The following is a 19,796-nucleotide window of genomic DNA, read 5'->3' as shown; positions in this document are numbered from 1 at the left end:
TGCAACGATTGCAAGCATTTAGCAAAGTACATTTCATATCTAGTTCACTTTTATTAGTTTCCATTCATCACGAAAATGTCTGGCATTTCATTCTGGTGACATAACATGAATAATCTGCCCAGTCTCAGTGTGATTTTTCTGTTGTTTGTCGCTTCGGCTTCTGCACATTTTATTAACTTTCTCAACTTACGAACGGTCTTAAACTTTTGAGTACCCCCTATAAGGTGATAAATAGTGGATTCTCTTTTTTTTTTTTTTCTGTTAATTTTTTGAAACTCTTTACACCTGTTCTAAGAAACGGATACCGAAATCTCACGGAGGGCAGACCATTCACGCAATTCTTGGAAAGACATTTTGATGATAGTGCTCTTCGTTGTGGCTAACCAAGGAAATAACTGAGCAAACCCTCTGAGTTCCCGATGGTTATCCCCCAGACTGGGGAAGATATTTTCCGAGTGCGTATGTTACGTTAGAGCCCAAGCTTGCGTTCTTCACACTGACAAAAAATTGCGTTGAAAGCAATATAAAATAATCTTTTGTCGTTCAACTTATCCTCAAGGGATTGGTGCAGGGTTTATTAAAATATAATGTAATTCATTTTGTAGCACGTACTAGAGGCAAATCTGGAGACAGACAGAAAGCTCTGTATGCTGTGAGAAAATTGCGATTTGAGGAAATCATTTAATATGGAGGGGAAGGAGACTCAAGCAGTGATTAAGCATTTCATCTAGCTGTACTAGAGGTTGATCCGCTAATAGGAAAAGCTTTTATAAGGTAGACAGGAGCAGGCATAGAACAAAAAAAAAAAAAAAAGAGGGAAAGGTATCTTTTTAAGTAACAGAAAAGGCGGGAAGATAATAGAAAAAATGAAAGGGTAGAGTAGCTGTAAGCCAAAATAGAAAGAAGCTAAGTGGGAAAGGGAAATGCAAGCTAAACATTAGAAAGTAACCATCTCATAGACCCCATCACAGGGTCATTAAGCTGAGATTCATTTAACCTGTCTCTGTTGATTTCCCGGCACCCCACCACGCACGCTAGAACCTGCGTCTTTCTGCTTCTCTAGACCAAGACATGCAAAGCTCTCAAGGTGAGAGTATGCCTACGGTGGAAAGTTTTCTACCGCATGGTGTTGAAAGTTTGACTGTTTTCAGGAAAGCAATCCCTTAATTAATGACTACTCTAGCTGTCAGTTTCGTGCTAGAAACAAAATTCTTGTGACAACTACATTCAGGTGAGAAATTCCTGGTTGTTGTTCCTCGAAGTGCGGAGCTTTTAGTGACGATGGAGAGAAGTACCGGTGGAAGCACGCAAAATGGTGTGTCGCTCACAGTGCTTGGAGAGGTTAGAGCAAACTGGTGGGCAGGGAGGAAGGAGGAACTGTGTTCTGAGCAATGACCTAAAGAACAGGAGGGGGTCTTTGGACAATTTCTTTTTCGTAAAATGGACACGGAAGATGAGAAGCAGATAGTGAGGTTTTGCCTCATCTTGAGGTACCGCTGCCACTGTCCTGTAAGTCACCAGAGAAGTGTTTCCTCCCATGGTGACGCACAGAAAATACCCGTCATTAATACACCATACTCTCAGTATATGCCGTCTAACATCGTCATTTTCTGTATTTGCTACAGGCAGTACCTTGAATCCGGCCAATGCTGAGACTGGGGAGCTGGGAGTCTTTTTCTGATATCTGTTGTAATTGACACATGCTTAAGTATGGCTGCTGTAGTTTTGCCCAGAGCTGGAGCTTCCAAGTACCCATGGACTTGGTGTGCTCTTGCCTTACCATAAATCTGGATTCCCTCAGCTCAGATCTTACCCTCGGATCACTGGCAAAATTGGTTCTCTTACGAGATCTTGATGATCTCAGAACCATGCAGGCTACTATTAAAAATTAAATTAGAGAAGGTCCTCTTACGTTTTGGTTGGGTTTGGTTTTAGGTGGTTTTTGGTTTTTTTTTTTTCAGTTTGTTGCAAATTGGTGCCGGCTTCTATTATTTACTACTACAAAGCCTTCCCCATAGTAACCATGCATTTGCCCAGTAACCCCATGCATCCTCACTTCAGCCTTGCCAAATCTTCTGGTGCTGCTCTGGTTTTTCAACCAAGAGCTGGTATGCAAAGAATTCACTTCTCCCTTGGTGGAAAAGATTCCTACCCAGTGGATAACTGGAGATGGAAGATGTGTGCTGGAAGGGACAATTAGAGAAATTTCTTTTTAACATAGTGGAGGTCACACTCTTCTTTTTGAGCGTTATTTCTCTGTCTGCCACCTTTCTTTGATGCATTACCCCGAAGACTGTCTCTGTCTGTCTCCTCTTTTAATATCGTCTGTCCATGTAAGTTGCTCTAATGTGTGAGTTATGCAAGGATTTGATGACTGAGCATGTACCGATCCTCTCACCTAGTGTCAGATTTCTTGATAGCATCTCTTTTCCTGCCGGCTGTTTTAGTGAGGTGGGGATGGGATTTTGCTAGGTGGTTTTGCGTTGTGGATGCGGCAGCGCTTGGTCTCTACGGAGTGGCAAGTTCTGCTCCATCAGGAGCTGACAGTCTGAGATGGGGGGTTTCTGAGCTGCGGTGCTTGTATTGCTGGTAAGATGCAAGTACGTCAAAATGGTTCACAGCCTGTCACAGAGCCAGAGCTGTCAGCAGCGATCGTGCTGGTACCCCTTCGCTGCTGTTGCCAGTCAAAGGAAAAGCAGGAGAAATCCCTTGCAGACCCCCAGTCTCAGTAGCGATGCAAAAAAAGCGGGATGATACGTGGTAAGAAAAGACAACAGGAAGACAGGCGGTACCGAGTGGGGAGAGGAAGATGTCTTTCAGAAAAGTTTCTCTGTCTTGATAGTAGAAGTCAGAAGCTTTTTTTCTAATGTAATTATAAGCTGGAGTAAGAGAAAGGGGGATCGATAGTGCAGGGAAAGGCTCGTTCCATAATAAGCTGTGGATAGGAATGTGCAAACTGGGGTGACTTCATGGAGAAGTTGACCGATGGGGAAACTTTCCACAGAGAAAAAAAAAAAAAAAAGTGCTACTAATAGTTTATAAATAGTTTATCTTACCATGTTTGTCCTCTTTTTATGAAGACTAAACTTTGCAGTGACTTACTAAATACACCATTCTTGGTTTCTGCTCTTGCACTGTCACTTAACAGTCTGTAACAAGAGAGCACTTTATTTCCATGAAATTGAGTTGTTCCACTCTTACCAGTTTCAGGTTCTCTAATGTCATAGGTGGTTTTAGTGGTAGAAGACGGTACTTGGAGAAAACGAAGGCAAGCAAGTCATTCCTGAGATAGGAATAGAGGAGATCTTTTAAAAAGCTCGTTCAGTTTCTGTGAGTGTTCTGCACTCATGCTCTTTAACCAAGTTAAAGATGCACCAAAGTGAAGACTTTGACATTTAAACACGGGCAGGAGAATGTTTGAACAGTAGAGAGAGTTTTTGACATACTGTACCGAATAAGGAACAATAGCACATCTCAATGAATAAGTAACAGCTTCCCCTAAACCAGACCTACTCTAGTATCGGAACTCTAAGATATTTATTGCCTTAAAAACCAAAAACCTTATAATTTATTTTTTTTTTGCCACAGCTGCAGTATTATTTCTCCTGTTAACCTGGGAGGTTTCATTAATGTCTGAAATGTCACCTTCTTACGCGGCATGCCCTTGTTCCGTGGAGAAGCAGCACTGGTTTACTTAGACCATTCGTGTCTCTTTAGAGGAGCAGGTTTTTACTGTTCTTTTTGCTTGTATCATTTACAAAAGACCTTCAGTGCTTCTAGGACGGAAAAGAAATATAATCACAAATTATTTAAAATACGTAAATTTAACTTACCTGTGCAGTCCTTAGGTAAGCAAAGCCCAGCGTTACAAAGCAACTGAATTTACCTGAGCAGGTTATAAATGCCCAAGGTGTAAATCGTGACTGTTGACTGAACTGAAGACTCACCCAAAATTTTTTAAGTGCGTCAGCCCCTGTCCACACAAGGCTGTTGACTGCAGCTCCCTGGCTCTGTCAGGCTTTGACAGGCCGGTAATTCCTTAGTAAAATTGCAGAATTGTAACCAAACATCGCTTAGAGCAGCAGCAGGGCCCCATCACTGCAGGGGTACGTGTTATGGCTTTATTTGACTTAGATTATTAAATGAATTGGAAGGAAGAAGTCTAACACCATAGGCCAAACGTTTCTTTCCCTCAGATGGGTAGCTCTGCTCTGGCTCCCTGCCATCGAGGAAGGTGACATACTGACCTGAGCATGACTTCCATGTGCATCTTCTAACCCCCCAGGAAAATGAAAAAAACAAGCATTAAAGTAGGAAGGAGATCCAAGTGTAACTGGACTTAATGAAGCTGAACCTAACTGAGAATGAAAATCTCATTTCTGAATACTACTGGGCTTTAGGATTTAAAAAATTCAGATAGATGTTTTATTTCTCCCGTATCATTTCCGTTAATGGTACTACTTGGATGAAAAGGGAACCATCCTTGTTTTCATTAGTATTAAATGACTACCCTGTACGTAAATACCAGTTGCAGATTTCAATTTTTCATCAAATCTGCTTGGGTAATGACCTTGGTTTTCATTTGCTGTTGCAGGTTCCTACCAGCCAAAAGAAGGAAGGTGTTTATGATGTGCCAAAAAGTCAACCTGTAAGTGTAAGTATCATCACTATTTATATGCAGTAAAGAAGATGCGTTTCGTAGCTTCTGTGATTTTTCATTCTTGTATGTAACATTTAGTACGTTCCTCGTGATGGGAATTTTATCAGGGATGTGTTATGGGTTGATTGGGTTGGTTCAGAGTAACCAGGATTGTAATGTCACTTCTATCCATCTCATTCATTACTTAAATCTCCTTTCTGTCTTTCCCGACTCATTCTTATGGAAGTCACCATTTAAGGTTAAAGGTTGGACTCGATGATCTTAAAGGTCCCTTCCAACCTCAACAATTCTATGATTCTATGATTCTATGATTTATAAACTGTGTTATCTGTGGTTAAGAGTCGGCAATGAGCCTTCTGCGTGTTGATGCATGAATTGTTGCTGCCTGGATTGGAAGCGTTCCTCTGTTACTCAACGCTTCTCACTCTGAGTGACCATGGGCTGCATTTTCTCCCCCGTGCGCTCTGTCGGAGTCGAACTTTATATATTGTGCTCCTTACACCTTGGTTTAGTAGGACAGCAGGGGAGGCAAGGTCTGGATAGAGTGGAGGTCGAGAGGAGTAGCATTAGGAAAAGGTATGTCAGAATGCTGGTTTAAACAGTGTGCAAAAAGACCTCACTCAACGAATTCCTAAGTGGCAGAAACTTTGCTCTCTGTATCGCACTGCTTTCCTGATTATTATGGGCTGGAATCAGCACAAGGAGATCTCCTCCCAGTATTGCTATGTATTGTTTCTGTAGTGCTCTAAGTATCCAAGAGACTGAGGGCCAATATAGACTGTAAGCTTAATTCTTTCTGTCCCGTGCCTTGCATGGATAGTTTACTCTATTAAAAAATAGGGGCAAGATGCTGTTGTATCCAAATGGCCCCATTCCCTTTCTGTGTATTAGCGTTTTGAAGAGGTGTGAAGCATTTATCCCCAGAACGTATAAGGAATGGTAGCAGGTAGTTGAGAGAAGAAGAGGAGTGGCAGATGCCGTAGCAACAAGGATGCGTTTGCTGAAGGGCAGGGCAGGTTATAAATACCTTGAGAAATTGTGCGATTGCATTGGTTATACGGAAAATTAATATTGCTGAGGATTTGTGTGAGAATGGAGAAAAAGGAGAAGGTCAAGAATTTCAGTCTGCTGTAAGCATGGGAAAACTGCCTGTATGCGAGAGAGAGAGAGAGAGAGAGAGAGAGACTCCTTTCGCATAAGGATGTGGTAAATTGCGGAGCTTGGGCTGCTCACAGAGATCGAGATGCCGACCGAAAAAGATAAATGCAGGGGAGGGGCTGGATGGGGGCCTGAATTGTGACACTTCTGTGGTTTGCACAAACAAACAAAACTTGCCATAAATATTTCATGATAAGCCACAGGGAGGAGGGGAGGCATCATCGTGCTGCCTGGGAGAATCTAGTAAAATAACTCATGGTGCATAACTAATTAAGGTATTTGTGGACAAGGGGTAGCTGTAGATTTTTCACTCGTTTCTCATATAGTTCAGTGTTACAATTTTTCCGCTGTACATTTCCTGTGACTTTTTTATTATTCCTTCAGCGATGATTCAAATTTACTCTGAGTGTAGTCTGTAATTTGGGTCGTTGGGGTATGACTGGGTGTACAGTACACTTGCAATCCTGTCTGCAGACACTTTGGTATTAGACTGTCCTGGTAAAGAGCATGACTGTGAGATATGGGGCATATGGAACCTACTCTGTAATCATCAAATACATTTAATCTGTCATCTCCATGAAGCTGGTTGCAGACCTAATTTTTTTTATTGTTTTTTTTTGCTGTTTTGTGGTTAAATTTAAAGTGATTAGGACATTTTCTCCAAACAAGTTACATACTTTTTGAAGAAAAAGAGAAGAAAGAGAAGAGGAAGAAATATGTAGCTGAGATTTTTGTTTCACCTTTTTATTAGTATGTATTAAAAAAAAAAAAAAGAAAAGCAGCAATAGCTCTTAAAATTAGCAATTTAATATTCCACTGCCCATCTGATTTATTGTTCACCCTTCCACATCTAAGACTCTCTGTCATTGAGACACTTGCCATAATTTTTTTTTCAATTTATAGCTGTCATTATTATATAAACCTCTAAAATTCAATCTGAGGGCAAATAATGTAGCTCATCTACCTGGTTTAAACATATAAGGACACTTTCTTTATTAGGAGATCTTGCTTTCATTAATTTCATAACGGATGAATAAAGCGAGAAACTTTTTGTAGCTCCTGATAGGTTTCAGGCACCATGAATTCTCTTTCCCGACAATAAATGCAACACTTAATAACAATGCAGCAAGTTTTGCTTGAGTTCAAACGGAATTGCCCACATTCCCTGGACGGAGATCAATTTTCCATCTTGGGATTGTTTTCCTCTGGTGTGTTCTCAGGCAAGCTGTCTCTAGTCTTTGCGCATAAAAGTTGCGGGATACCGAAGTTGTCATCTAGGTGCCCTGCGCTCTTGTCTCTCTGTAGCCAGTGGAGAGAAGTAGTCGCTTCACGGGGAAGTTCCTCCTGTCTGCGTGAGGTGTCCCTTGCAGGTGGAAATAAACATACGTCTGGCCATGGTTCTTTTGTGGCTGCAGAGGAAGTTTAGATGACTTGCAGGTATCATAACTTCTAAATAGTTAGGCTTCGGTGAGGTGAGATCTACCAGTGTGAAAGCTAAAAGCCAGAATCCATTTTCCAAGGTTACTTTGAAACTGGGAAGTGTAATTCATGCTGGTTTTCAATAAGCTACAGCTGGAGAAACGAAGGCTCCAAGGAGACCTTATAGTGGCCTCCCAGTGTCTTAAGGGGGCCTACAAGAAAGCTGGTGAGGGACTTCTTGGGATGTCGGGTAATGGTAGGACTAGAGGGAATGGATTAAAACTAGAGATGGGACGATTCAGATTGGACATTAGGAAAAAGTTCTTCACCATGAGGGTGGTGAGGCACTGGAACAGGTTGCCCAGAGATGGAAGCCCCATCCCTGGAAGTTTTTAAGGCCAGGCTGGACGGGGCTCTGAGCAACCTGATCTAGTGGGAGATGTCCCTGCCCATGGCAGGGGGGTTGGAACTAGATGATCTTTAAGGTCCCTTCCGACCCTAACAATTCTACGATTCTATGATTCTTAAGAAACCAGGACTGTTTGGGCAAGTATTGCTTCCTGTGTGCGTATGGGATCCCACTGGGGCTGAAGGCACGAAGCATCTTCCTGGCAGTGCCATGAAGCAGAAGTACTCAAGATTGTATAGGCATCGAGAGCGCCGATGTACCTACACAATGCCGTGCCGTTGTGTGAGGCCATTTGTCAGGAGGTGTCAAAGTACTTTATAGTGTGACTCCTCATGATCTCTGATATCAAGTAATGTAAATACGGTGCAAATGAGGCGGAAAGGAGTGAGTCTCGGATCTCAGAATTTGAACCTACCCACTGAACTCAATTATGAGTGGTGGCTGGTTGCCAAGTCGCTTCTCTGACATTGGGATGCAAAGATTGCTTACTCAGTGTAATTCTTGTATTTTCCCATCTCTTTGCTGCATCCCTTTCCAGCAAATCCTACTGTCCTGTAGATTTCCCCTGCTGGGCATGCAGCTCAGCTCCAAACGTAACGTTTTTCATGATGTCCAGTATCCTCCCAGTATCTCTCCCTTTCTCTGTATCTACTCACACTTCTTGTATTCATTCCTGTTTTCTCTCTGCTCCTTTCTTAGACCAATTCTCCTATTCTCCATTCGCCGAGCATAGACATCAGGCCAGACAAAGAAAGCAAGCTTACCCCAAAGAGCTTGTGTTAAGTGGCACACGCTCCGCTTAGAAATTGTAGTTCTGTATGTGAAATTAACTGTTCTAAAAAAGTGAAATGTTTAATGAGCTCTTTTTGTCATAATTTCCCATCGTCTCCCCATTATACATCCACATCAAGTTCTACCTGTCATGGTGTTTTTAGTAATAAGAGGCAGACTGTAAATACCCTTCATGGAGACTGTCAGTCACATCACAATAAAACCTCTTCTCATCAAAATGTCTAAACTATCTGCTTACAATTTTATGAAGGCTTTCAAACAACTCATCTTACTGCTGTATAAAGACTCAGGGCATTATAGCTGATGCCTTACAATGCGGGCAGTCATCAGGCTAGCACTGACGAGGTGGAAAATGTTAACAAACCAGGGTGGAATGGACAGGGAGGAATTTGGCTGCCTTAGGGGCAAGGCATGGGAGGAGCAGATGAAGCTGGGTTGGGCCCGAGCGCACTCAGGTCTAGAAGCCGTAAGGGCTGCCCGAACTAGGAACCTGCCTTTGGGAAAGCTCAATCTTAATTCTGGCTGGAATTCCAGTGCCGTTTGCAGGTCTGATTTGTTAGGTCTCGTGTCAGAGGAGTTGTGCCTGGGGACATCTGGAAGGCATGGGCAGCCCTGGGCTCCACTAGCTCACTCAGAAAGTCAGTCCCTGGAGAAATGTCCAGGACGTGAAAATGTCTGGCAATAAAATAGTTCAGAGCAGCTTTCCAGGTAACTCTCACCATCCTCTACGAAGAGAATTCTTCCTGTGACACTTGGTCTGGAGAAGAGCTTTGTAACTCTGGCTTTTCCCTAAGTTTGCATCAGTGGCTTTAGAGAAACGACCGGAGACATTGACTTCAGCCTCCTCACTCAGGCTTTCGGGACCAAATTTTCCAATGTGAGAAGGAAGAGAATGCACGGGCCCAGTCTCTGACCACCTGAGCTGGCGAAGCTCAGGTTTTATTTACCTTTGCTAAAAGAGACACCTGTGTTCAAATGCCCCGACCTAGCTACACTCAATGAAGCCCCACATATGGGGTTTAACGTGGCGGTGTGGGATGTGCATTTTTAACAGGAACAGCTACCTGTTGCAAAGTTTGAAAATATATGAGTTTGTTAAGATAATGTTGCGTGGCATGAGTTTCTTTGGTGTTTTAGTAGGTCGTTGCTATTTTTTTAGATAGAAGTGAATATACGTACCGGTATCTGTAATGTAGACATTGGACTAAGTCTTCTGAGAAGATCTTGTGCAGCGCTGGAAGCACCTCTGCACCATGTGTGCCTCCTCTCAGCTTGTCTTTTGATTTAATACCAATATTAACTCTGATGCTGGCTTATAATGGAAACAATTAGCACTGCACCAAAGGTAACATCTGAGCCCTGAAGGTGAGGTGTTGTTGTCAGAGACATGTCTTCAAGAGTGAGACTTGTGCTGTAGCAGGAGGCTGTCATTTTAACAGCCTCTCCGCACATCAGCGTTTGTTTCCGTCTGCTGTGTGGGTACCATCCCCCTCGTGACCTGCCTCCCCTGCCCCGTGTTATCCTGTGGGCAATCACAGCGGATGCTGTTAGGTGATGTCCAGCGATGTTGCTGACATTGCACTGTCATGTCGTAAGATACTTCCACCTGTGGGGTTTTTCCTCCTTCCTTTGGGGTTAGAGGGTCCTGCATTCCGTCGGGTCTGGCTGATGCAGGAGAGAGGCAGACCCTTGTTTGGTTCCTTGGGCACCTTGGATGACACATCTATTGCGTTTAGACTGCATTAGGTATGCGTGTTACTCGTCAAGGTCTGTCATCAGCTGTGATTTAATTACTTCTGCATTGTAGAAGGTCACTGAGATACGTCAAGGTGGTTTTTCCTTCCTTTCAGCAAGACCCATGGGCCTCATCTTCTTCTCTTTTATACTTTCTGCTTCTGTTTATACCTGTGCAAAATGCAAGTAAAAACTGAATAAAAGCCTTTTACCCTCACTCAGCACTGGCATAAACAGCTATGCAGCTGATAGTTTGGAGTGGATCCGCAGCAAAAAACACCTAAACACCTGAATTTTCACTCGCAGGCCCTGTTCAGCTTCAGCTGAGGTGAAGGGCTGGGTCTGAGACTTTGCTCAAGCCCCCGTGTTTCTTTTCCCAGGAGAGGAACGAGCCACCCTCAGGGATGTTTCAAGGAGATTTCAGGTTACAAAAGTGCTACGGTGACGTGGTATTCAATAATAAAATTAGAAATAATGTGGTTTTTTGGTTATAGCTCCGGTCACCTGTTGTTTTGAAAACCTGTTTTCAAACAGGTTTAGATAGACCTGTGTAACTGTGCCTTGTATTTTAAACAGTAAATTTGGGGTTATTTCTAATTCCCTTCCATTGTTAGGTTTATTCCCTGCCAGCATCCAAAGGTGTCTCTCCTGTCACAGTCTAGAAGTGGAGTTTTGCTCTCCCATGGAAGTTGGATTCTTATCATCACTTGTCTCTCGAACCTGCAGCTAAAGAAAGCCATCAACATGTCACCATGGCTGGCAGCATTGTGCCACCCAGGCGGTGCCGTAGTTAAAGAGTTTAAAGAGAGTTAAAAGAGTTAAAGAGAACATTAAAGAGTTCATCTTTCCCCATCTGAGCTCTTCCCGTATCCTGTGCCGCTGTCCTCATTCCCATTTTCCCCAGGGAGAACTGGTGGAGCTGCACACAGGGAACAAAAGGGGCATTACTTTCAGAAATCGATGTTCAGGCAAGAAGTGCCACTGATGCCATTGGATGTGTCTTCGATAAGTCTGGATGGAAACCTGGCCACGCAGCTTGTCCTTGGTCCCTGATTCTCCTGCTCGGACACCCTTCCTCAGGCTGAAATGAAATTTGGTGCAGGCTGGCTTTTGCCACCCTATCAGCTAAAATCTTCTGCTCTTCCCCTTTGTTTCCAGTTTTCTGTTGAATGGAAAAATATGTTTCATTTTAATATCTTTGCATTGCATCAACCGCGTGCAATAAATTGCACGTGTTTGTAAGGGTACCTAAATCTAAAGCCAGGCTTATGCTTCTGGAAGACAGATGCCAGGACCTGCTAGTGCATAGTAAATGTAAATTACAACAGCTTTTGTAGCTTGTGTCAACATTTTGAAAGCCTCAGTGTTTAGTTCAACAACATAGTAATATTTCTGGGCTTGCAGCGTTTCTTTCAAATACACGTGACGTGACCGGTGTACAGCATGGTGGATACCATGCGCTCAGAACCCACCACGTGGGGTCTGGAGAAGATGTGGAGGAGGTGACCATGTGGCTGGGACCTTTCCACCAGCATCCTCTGGGCTCTGGGAAGTTTAATTATCTTGGGTGTTGCGTTGCCTGTAGGCAGCATGGGTCTGGCTCTAACCTAGAGTCACTCTTTTGGACTCTTGATTTATTAGAGTCTGACAAAGAAAAGTGGTAATTGAAGCCTTTTAAATGCCATTTCCTCTAAGAGTAAATACCTGCAGAACACAGGGAATTCAGAATTAAGTTCCCTTCGAATGAAGAGAAAATAAACAAACAAGTAAGCGCATGTTTTGACCGTATGAGGAGATCCTTACTTTAAAGGAAGCTAGCGAGCAACAGTGAAGCGATTCGCTCAAGCGCTCCTCAATAATCTATTATGTCAATTATCCTTGACCATCCCAGCTCTTTAGCTGTACAGGGTTGACTAACAACATTTTTAATCAGCGCATCCAGTGCTTCCCAGTGAAGAAGCAAAGGCAACTGGACAGTTGGTGAATGCCATGGAGCTCAAGGCTACCCTGTAGTTGGGTAGAGCATACTTAAAGTCAGTGCTTAGGTTTATTACTTCAAATAAAAATATAGAGGAGAAGAATTACCTGAAGAAGAGTGCTCCTAACAAGTAGGAGTTACCCTATGAAACTGAAAAGAGAAACTATAAACAGGAGGGTTCCCGTGTCCCATGGGATTCTGAGCCCCTGGATTCCAACCCTGTGGAAGTGACGGATGCCCAAAGGCATGTTATTTCGGATAAAAAACATCCAGTGTAGTTTTATGGCAGCCCATGTGGCTGATGTGACCTGTACCGGTTGGGAATCACCCTAAATGTTCACAGCAGCCTTACAACTAAAAGGTTGTGCTCGGCCATACCTGTGTAAATCGGGGCTGATGGCAACGTTGTGGCTGCCGTTACCCCTGTAACGGGGAAAGGTTACGGCATTTGAGGACCCTTAGGATCTGTAGGAGGCTGAAGATTGCAACAGCATTGACAATTTTTTCTTCACACGCATATTCTTCAGTGTATTCCCTTTAATTAGGAAGTAATTGAGCAATTCTTTGATGAGTTATCATGCTACTTCATTAATCCAACAGTAGTTTTGCGGGAAAACAATATGTCTGTTGGTTGTTTTCAGTGTGGCTCAACCTACGAGACCTGGTTTGACTGATGATCACTTTAGTCATGATTGTGACGTGCTCCTTCGTTACAGTTCTAGTTGTTTTTTAGAATGAATTGTAGTTAATTAGCAAGCTGCTTGCAGCTCGTGGAGCTCGTAGTAGTATCAACACTCGGTGTATAAGGTTGTGCAAATAACCGGAGCTTTGCTTAACTAAAATAATGATGGGAACCATCAGAAAAAAGAGTTGACATAGCCAAAATATTTACATTTTCAACTAAAATAAGAACAAAAATCTTTAGTTTGACTAACCGTTTGACTTGTCATGAGACTTCCAGTGTGAAATATCTATTAGAAAAAGGGAATTGGAAATGCAGAGAGGCAGCGCGGTTGGATGATCCCTCTTCTTCTCTACCGGGCCGAGTGGTAGGGCACTTACCCCGCGTGCAGGAAACCGAGTTTAAATCCCTCTGCTGTCTGAAAAGATTTGAATAGCTAACACCCAGCTCAAGGGTTAATTACTAATTGCTGGTTATTTGCACTATTTAGTACCCTTCATACTCTTCTTTGCTTGCTGAGCTCTGTATCAGAAAACAAGTTAATTACTGTGTATTTTTTTTCGTGCTTTTTAAGCACTGTCTTTGCGTTGTTCTCTGAGATTTCAGCATTTTGTAAGACATTACTTTTGTCATCTCGTTTGCAAAAGTATAGCAATGTTAAGCAGGTTTTCTCATGCTGTAAGTCAGCGTAGATCCCTTGCCTTTGGTAGAACCATGCTGAGTAACAGAAGTTGAATATTCTGGCTTGTTTATATATACGGGTGTGAAAGAAGTTAAAGTGCTTCACACTTTTGTGAGCACAAGAGGCCTGTCTTAGATTTTTCATTTAAAATCTGAACTTTTGCATTGCTTAGAAAAAGATATTTTTCTGATTAGTTGGCAAGCAGAGGCAATACTGTAGTGGGGGAAGATCATTTTCGATTCAGGTTTGTGAAAGCTGCAGTTTTCTTATCTCTTACCGTTGCTTCTGTACTCTTGGGTTTTCTCCAGCTCTTGGACAAAATGTTTTTCCTTAGTGAATAGTGTCGTGAGGAATTTCATTACTGGCTGGAGTGGTTTAAAAAGCCTGCTGCTGCTTTAAGAAGCCAGATTTACATATTTCATGTTTAAAAGATTTACAGTATGTCTCACATGCCTGTATAGAAAGATGGAGCTTTCATTATGGGTTTAACGTCGCCGCGATACAAGGATTAATACTCTTCCCTCCGCCTCGGTCTGCGCGGCTGGTCGCCAGTGACTGGTGTGTTCCTGGGTGACTAAGCTGTAGGGGTGTTTTCATACTCAAGGAGATGCGTTTTTGAATAATTAAAGCGAGCTTTTACATCACCCTGTGGAGAAATCCACAGGCAGCAATCCTAGAGGAAGATCAAGGACTGGAGCGTCTTTCCAGGCTTCTGGTTATTTTCTGTCGTGTGCTGGGGAAGGAGGGAGGGGATTGTCGGCTTTAATTGCGAAGGTTAAGCACTTCGTATCGAAAAGCTGAACCTGAGGAAGGCTCGGAGGGCCAAATTCTGCCCTCAGTAGCCGTGGTGCGTGGTCACCGTTGAAGGCTGTTCCATGCTCTAATAGACGGGGATATTTCACCCTTAGGATGTGTCTCCTCACCAGCGTGTGATGCGGAACACGGGCTGATGGAAGATGCAGCTCAAGTGCTACATGATAATTGGGCACTTGGGGACGTGCCGTGACATGCTGGGCAAATGTTTTCTGCGAGGTCCCGCTGTAGCACAGGTGGGAATTTCTAATGGCCCGTTGAACGCCGCGCGCATGTTTCCTCTGTGCTGAGACACGGGTATTTCTCAGCTGGTTTCACAGAGCGATTGGCTGGGGGGGGGCATTCCGGGAAGCCCCTGGCTGGGGGCAGGATCTGCTGCAGAGAGACAGCCCGCACCCCTGGATGCTGGAGGATGGGGGTGTTAAAGGAGGGGGCTATCAGAAGAAAAAATGATTAACTGCTGGCCAAAACGGGTCCCTCCTGAAGGTGCAAACCCTTCTGGTTTCATTTAAGACTATTTTCAAGGTCTGTGGAGTTCTTTGAATAAATGGACGCAGCTTTTTTCACACTTCCCTTACACCCGGGGCTGGGGGAACACGCTGTCAGCTCCAAGAGGGAGCAGGACTGGGTCCTCTCCTGGTTGTGCACGATGGCATTTTCTTCCTTTAGCTTTGCCTCTTGCCATTTTATTGTTTTTGTCTTCAAGCCTGTGATGAGATGGGGCTGGAGGGGGGTGGGGGAAAGCATTCTAGCCTGTGTCTGAGATTTTTTTAAACTTCTTTATTTTAAGATGGCATGGGATTGCCGGCTGGTAACGTGTATGAAGCTTCTCGGTCATCTAAGATTTGATTTTCGATAACTTGCCGTTATGTTTGTCTCTTAAGAAATCAAATCTCCAACACCGCGTTAAATGTTGTCTGAAATACATCGTTCTGAGGGCACTGAAGTGATAGTTTGTGTTAAATATGTAGATGGATATAGATGTGTATGCATGCGTGGGCAGCGTACTCCCACGTATATTTACACACACAGAAACTATGGATTTAAATAAAACTCGCATCGACTTATGTAAGTAATTTTAAAAATTACTGTGGAAAGGAAGTATTCACCTTAAATATGTTTACATTGTTGTTATAGTTCTCCTAGTTAAGAGGAAGCTGTGTTTATCTGCAGATACTTGCTTTTAGAGCTTTTGCTGTCAAAAACTCAATTTTTTTTTTCCCCCTGAGGATGTTAAGTCCTTTCTTTCACCAAGCCAGTGAAAAGTTCCGTTAATGTAAGCAGGATCAGAGCTCACTGGGTGCGCTTATTGCTGAACTAATAAATATCTGGGAAAATAAATAGTTAGGCTTCAAGCGGTAAAATTGCCTTACACACCAGAAGATGAGGTTTAGCACAAATAAAGTGTATGTTTGCCCCCCCATCCCAGCAGCGTTCAAACTCACTGTTTTGACTGCATGATCTGTGCTCCCTGCAAGATGGAAAGGGTTTTCATTTCAATACTGAAGTCAATAATTATGGAGGTTATCATTTTCATGCTCAGGAATTCATGTCATTTTCATAAATCATTCATTTCATTTCATAAATCATGCTTTACAGCTGCAGAATGGAAACTTATTGCTGGACATTGATGAAAATCTTGTTTCAGTCACTCAGGTAAGGTTGTGACACTCAAAATGTTTTAAGGAAATATAGATGAAATCGTCTATAGGAATAGTGCAATTTGGAAATTTTTGGCTTGGGATTAACTTCACTGGAACGTAGCTAATATCAGATGTGAATAATTTAAAAAAGCATAATGGGTGAAATCAGTTCTGCGGTGACAGGGAAATCACAAAAATAAAAGATAACTATTTGGTGTCCAGAATCTCATATGCTGCAAGTGGATAAAACTTGTCTATGTCAGAGAAGACGCATTCATTTATTCAGGCTGAGAATTGGGTTTTGTTAAAAAAAAAAATCTAGGTCCAGAATCCAGATCTGAACCATTTGGGACTTTAAAATCCCGTCTCCAAGTGTTGCTGTTTAAAGCTGTCTCTAGTAAGTAAATGATGAATTTGTGTTCCCACTGAATTTCTGTTTATATTCTCTGACGTAGGTCCGTAGCTCCTGTTGCATATAAGGTTGCTATTCTGTAAGAAATAATTCCCCTGTAAATTTATTCCTTTTTCTTGGGGAATATTATGACTGGGAGTTTATTACAGCAAATAGTGAAGTTGGCTTTCATATCCTTCTCTCCAGCTGCCTGTTTTGAAATCCATCCGCAGAGTTTCTCTTAAGACCTTTAGCAGAATTATATCTGTGAAGAGTTTCCAAAGATCCATCACCTTAAGGAACTCTGAAAAGTATTATTATTCCCCTTTTACAGGGGCGTTGAGGCATAGAGATCTGAGTTGCCAGCTTTCAAAGACATACCATATAATGTTGAGTTCAAAAGTATACTCACTCTCAATTTTCAGTATCGATATGAAACTTATAATAGTTTTTCCACCAAAAAAATGTATAACTTTACAGACACTTCCTCTTAGCCTCTGTAACCACGTGTGCCCTGCCCTTCCACATCCCCCCTGGCTTGCCCTCCTGCTCCCTCACCTGGGACGGAAGCGCTGAAGGAGCCTTTGCTCATGGCCTCCTCGAAAGGACGCAAGCTATTTCTTAGCAAGCCAGAGAGGAGGAAACAGTGAAAAGCTCACCCGTCATGCAGGAAAAGGGCAGATTTAGGGGTGGTGCCGAACAAGCAATTTGGAGAGATGAGAAGAAAGTGGCTCTTTCAATGATTCGGTGTCACCTGGCATCTCTCGAGTCAGTAGTGCCTACAGGAGCCTTGAAGTGTTTTCCAGACAAGTGCTGCTGTAGTCATTATTCCAACTTCTTTTCTGGGCGTTTTAATAATGCTTGCCTAGTGTGTTTGCACACACTGCAGAAGTGACTTATGGGCTTTTGCTTTTTTTTTTTTTCCCCAGAAGCTACTCCTAGCATTATTTTAGTAATGTACAGTAGAATCAGTGTACCCTGAAGAAAAGGTGGATTTTCTTCTTTCCTCCTCCTTCCATTTCCACACAGATACTTAGAGGGATGTATAAGCCCATAAGAATAAAATATATTGTCATATCGCTAAAGCAATGTGATCTATTTGATATAAGGCATGATGTGGGGAAATGTGAAATAATTCTTCCCTAGGTACGTCGTTAGACCTAAAGCCGAGGCTCACCCAAGCTACTAGACAAAATTCCAGGTCTAAGCGATTGTGGCATTACTTTTGTATATGGGAATAGAGATTGGATTGCAAAAACGCATACACCTTTGAAATTATTATATTTTGAATGATAGTCTTATTTCTTAAAGGATCACTTGTAATAGAAGGTTGGAGGGGAAAAAAATGTTTTAGGGCTGTCGTGCTCCTTTGTTAGGTTGTAAAGACTGACCAGCCAGTGGGTTAATGTCCAAAGCATTGAGTGTTGGCTACGTTTGCGGGTCAAGACTCAAAGAATTTCAAGCCTATATGTGTAATAGGAGGCTGCACGGTTTATGTGCCTAAGCAGGGGAGGAGATTCAATGAACTGAGTTAAGACGTGCATTAAATCTCATCCATAATGAGAATTGTGGCTTCCCACGTGTGTGGGTGTGATTGACTATGGTACGGGGAAGAAGAAAAGCTGGTAAGCAAAACAAGGGTAGTGAAGGAGGAGTAGTTCTTGAGTTCCCATCAAAGCTTTCCAGGATAGCCACCCTGATGAGGATGACAGATAGGGTTTAGGTTTCCTGCAGAGCTATAAGGGATCTGTGCTTTACCGTCCCTGGACTCCAGATGAACTGATTTGCAGATGCAGGTGGGTGGAAGAGAGTCATTTTACTCCAGAACATGTGAAGGACCTTTGATTATGCAGTCACTCAAGGTTTTCCTTATTATGAAGGTGCTTTTTCTCTTCTGGTCCAGTTGAGTGAGGCCCGTATGGGTGACCTATTTTGAGATCAAACTGAAGGATGCCCTGAGAAAACATTTCTAGCGTGAGTTAAACATAGAGCCACAAACTTTTAATAACCCAGTTGTGCATCCTCCTTCAAGTCCACTTATCCAGGTCACACCTGTCCCATGGGCAAGGGGAAATCAGGCAGCACTTTAAAAGCCCTTCCCTTCTGTATCCTTCTGTCACTTCCACAGTCTGCTGCCATGTTTTAAGACCTTGAAATTAAGGTTTAGAAAAGGAGCCAGGGAAAAGGACTGGTCATAAATCATGCTTGGTGCTCACTGATGTTCAGGGCAGAGCAGTAATGCAGCCAGGCCCGTTCAGGATAGTTTTTTCATGCTTTATTCATTTTTTTCATGATGGAGAATACCCTACAGAATCATTTTACAGGGTCAGCTGCTGGCTTATTTGGGTCCATCAGTAATATCAAAATCCCACACCTTGAACCCATGTGCTTCCTGCATATGGGACTTGACATTTGAAGCCTACATGGCTTTTGGAGGATTTATATTGCTAGCTGTTATTAGTTAAGTTTACAAGTTCTAATTAGTTAACTCACAGTTTCTTCTCCTCAAAAGATAAATGGAATTATTATTTATTTATTTTTTTTCTTTCCAGGCTGTTACCCAACTAGAGCTTTTTGGGGACATGTCCACTCCTCCTGACGTAACCTCTCCCCCAGTGAGTATCCAGGGAAACTGAACTGTGCATTTTTCTACCTGCTATTTTCAGCACATTTATTGAGCACATTTACAATTCAGGTCATCAGCCATTCCGGTAGGGAGGATTTCAAAGTAGTTTTTACGTTGCGAGAAAATAAAAGTGAAGCAAATTGAATGTGGAGTCACTGCTTCATGATGATGTGCAAAAATACCTTCAATTTTTATTTTTTTGATATAGGGCTAGGTGTCACATAAGATATAACCTGAGCTGCAGATCTCCTTCCCTGGTGTTTATCAGCGGTGCATGCTTCGCTGCACTGCAGGAAGATCCAGTTAAAACCTTATATATCATGTCTCTCTGGTTCCACCAAGCACGTATCCCAGAACTGCTGTTAAAGGAAGGCAAAACAGTGGAGGCAGAGAGGACTGAATGTGTTTTGAGGGCAAAGAAAATTTTTTCAGCATGCTTTCCTGCATCATACAAGGAAAAACCAATCATTTTCCTATAAAATTTTTAAACCTTACATTAAGCTGTAAGGGAGTATGAATGTACTGAGAAAACTGAGGCGCTGTGAAGTCATCAGCCTCAGATCTCCAAGGTGTTCTGGAACGTGTCCGGCACTGGATGTTCCAAGTCCTGTCTCCTCATTCTTAGCTTGCTCAGTTAGGTTGGATTTCTCCTTTATGTGGTTTTATCCTTTATGTAGACCTGTGGTTCTGGTCCCGTTGCTTAGTTGGAAGCAATATGTATTCACTTTTCCATAAATTCTGCAGATATTTCACTTGCCTTTACTGTTTCTTACGTTAATGCCTTGGTCTTCCACCTCTGCTGCTCGTCA

At 42.7% G+C, this 19,796-nt stretch overlaps 1 protein-coding gene across 8 annotated transcripts in view; it reads left to right on the top strand.

The window, feature by feature from the left end:
- The window catches only part of DAB1 (DAB adaptor protein 1), a 476,209-nt gene that overhangs the window by 438,546 nt on the left and 17,867 nt on the right, over positions 1-19,796 (top strand). For 5 of the 8 annotated variants that reach the window (XM_074597935.1, XM_074597934.1, XM_074597936.1 and 2 more), the window contains 3 exons: positions 4,595-4,654; positions 15,927-15,983; positions 18,914-18,976. In XM_074597935.1, coding sequence (XP_074454036.1) covers positions 4,595-4,654; positions 15,927-15,983; positions 18,914-18,976 — 180 coding nt within the window. The remainder of the gene's footprint in view (positions 1-4,594; positions 4,655-15,926; positions 15,984-18,913; positions 18,977-19,796) is intronic. The other 3 variants (XM_074597941.1, XM_074597940.1, XM_074597942.1) reach the window with 2 other exon arrangements.

Source organism: Larus michahellis, chromosome 8, assembly GCF_964199755.1.
Source record: "Larus michahellis chromosome 8, bLarMic1.1, whole genome shotgun sequence".
NCBI lineage: Eukaryota > Metazoa > Chordata > Aves > Charadriiformes > Laridae > Larus > Larus michahellis.
The sequence above is the reverse complement of the archived record's forward strand: the minus strand, read 5'-3'. Positions and strand labels throughout refer to the sequence as shown.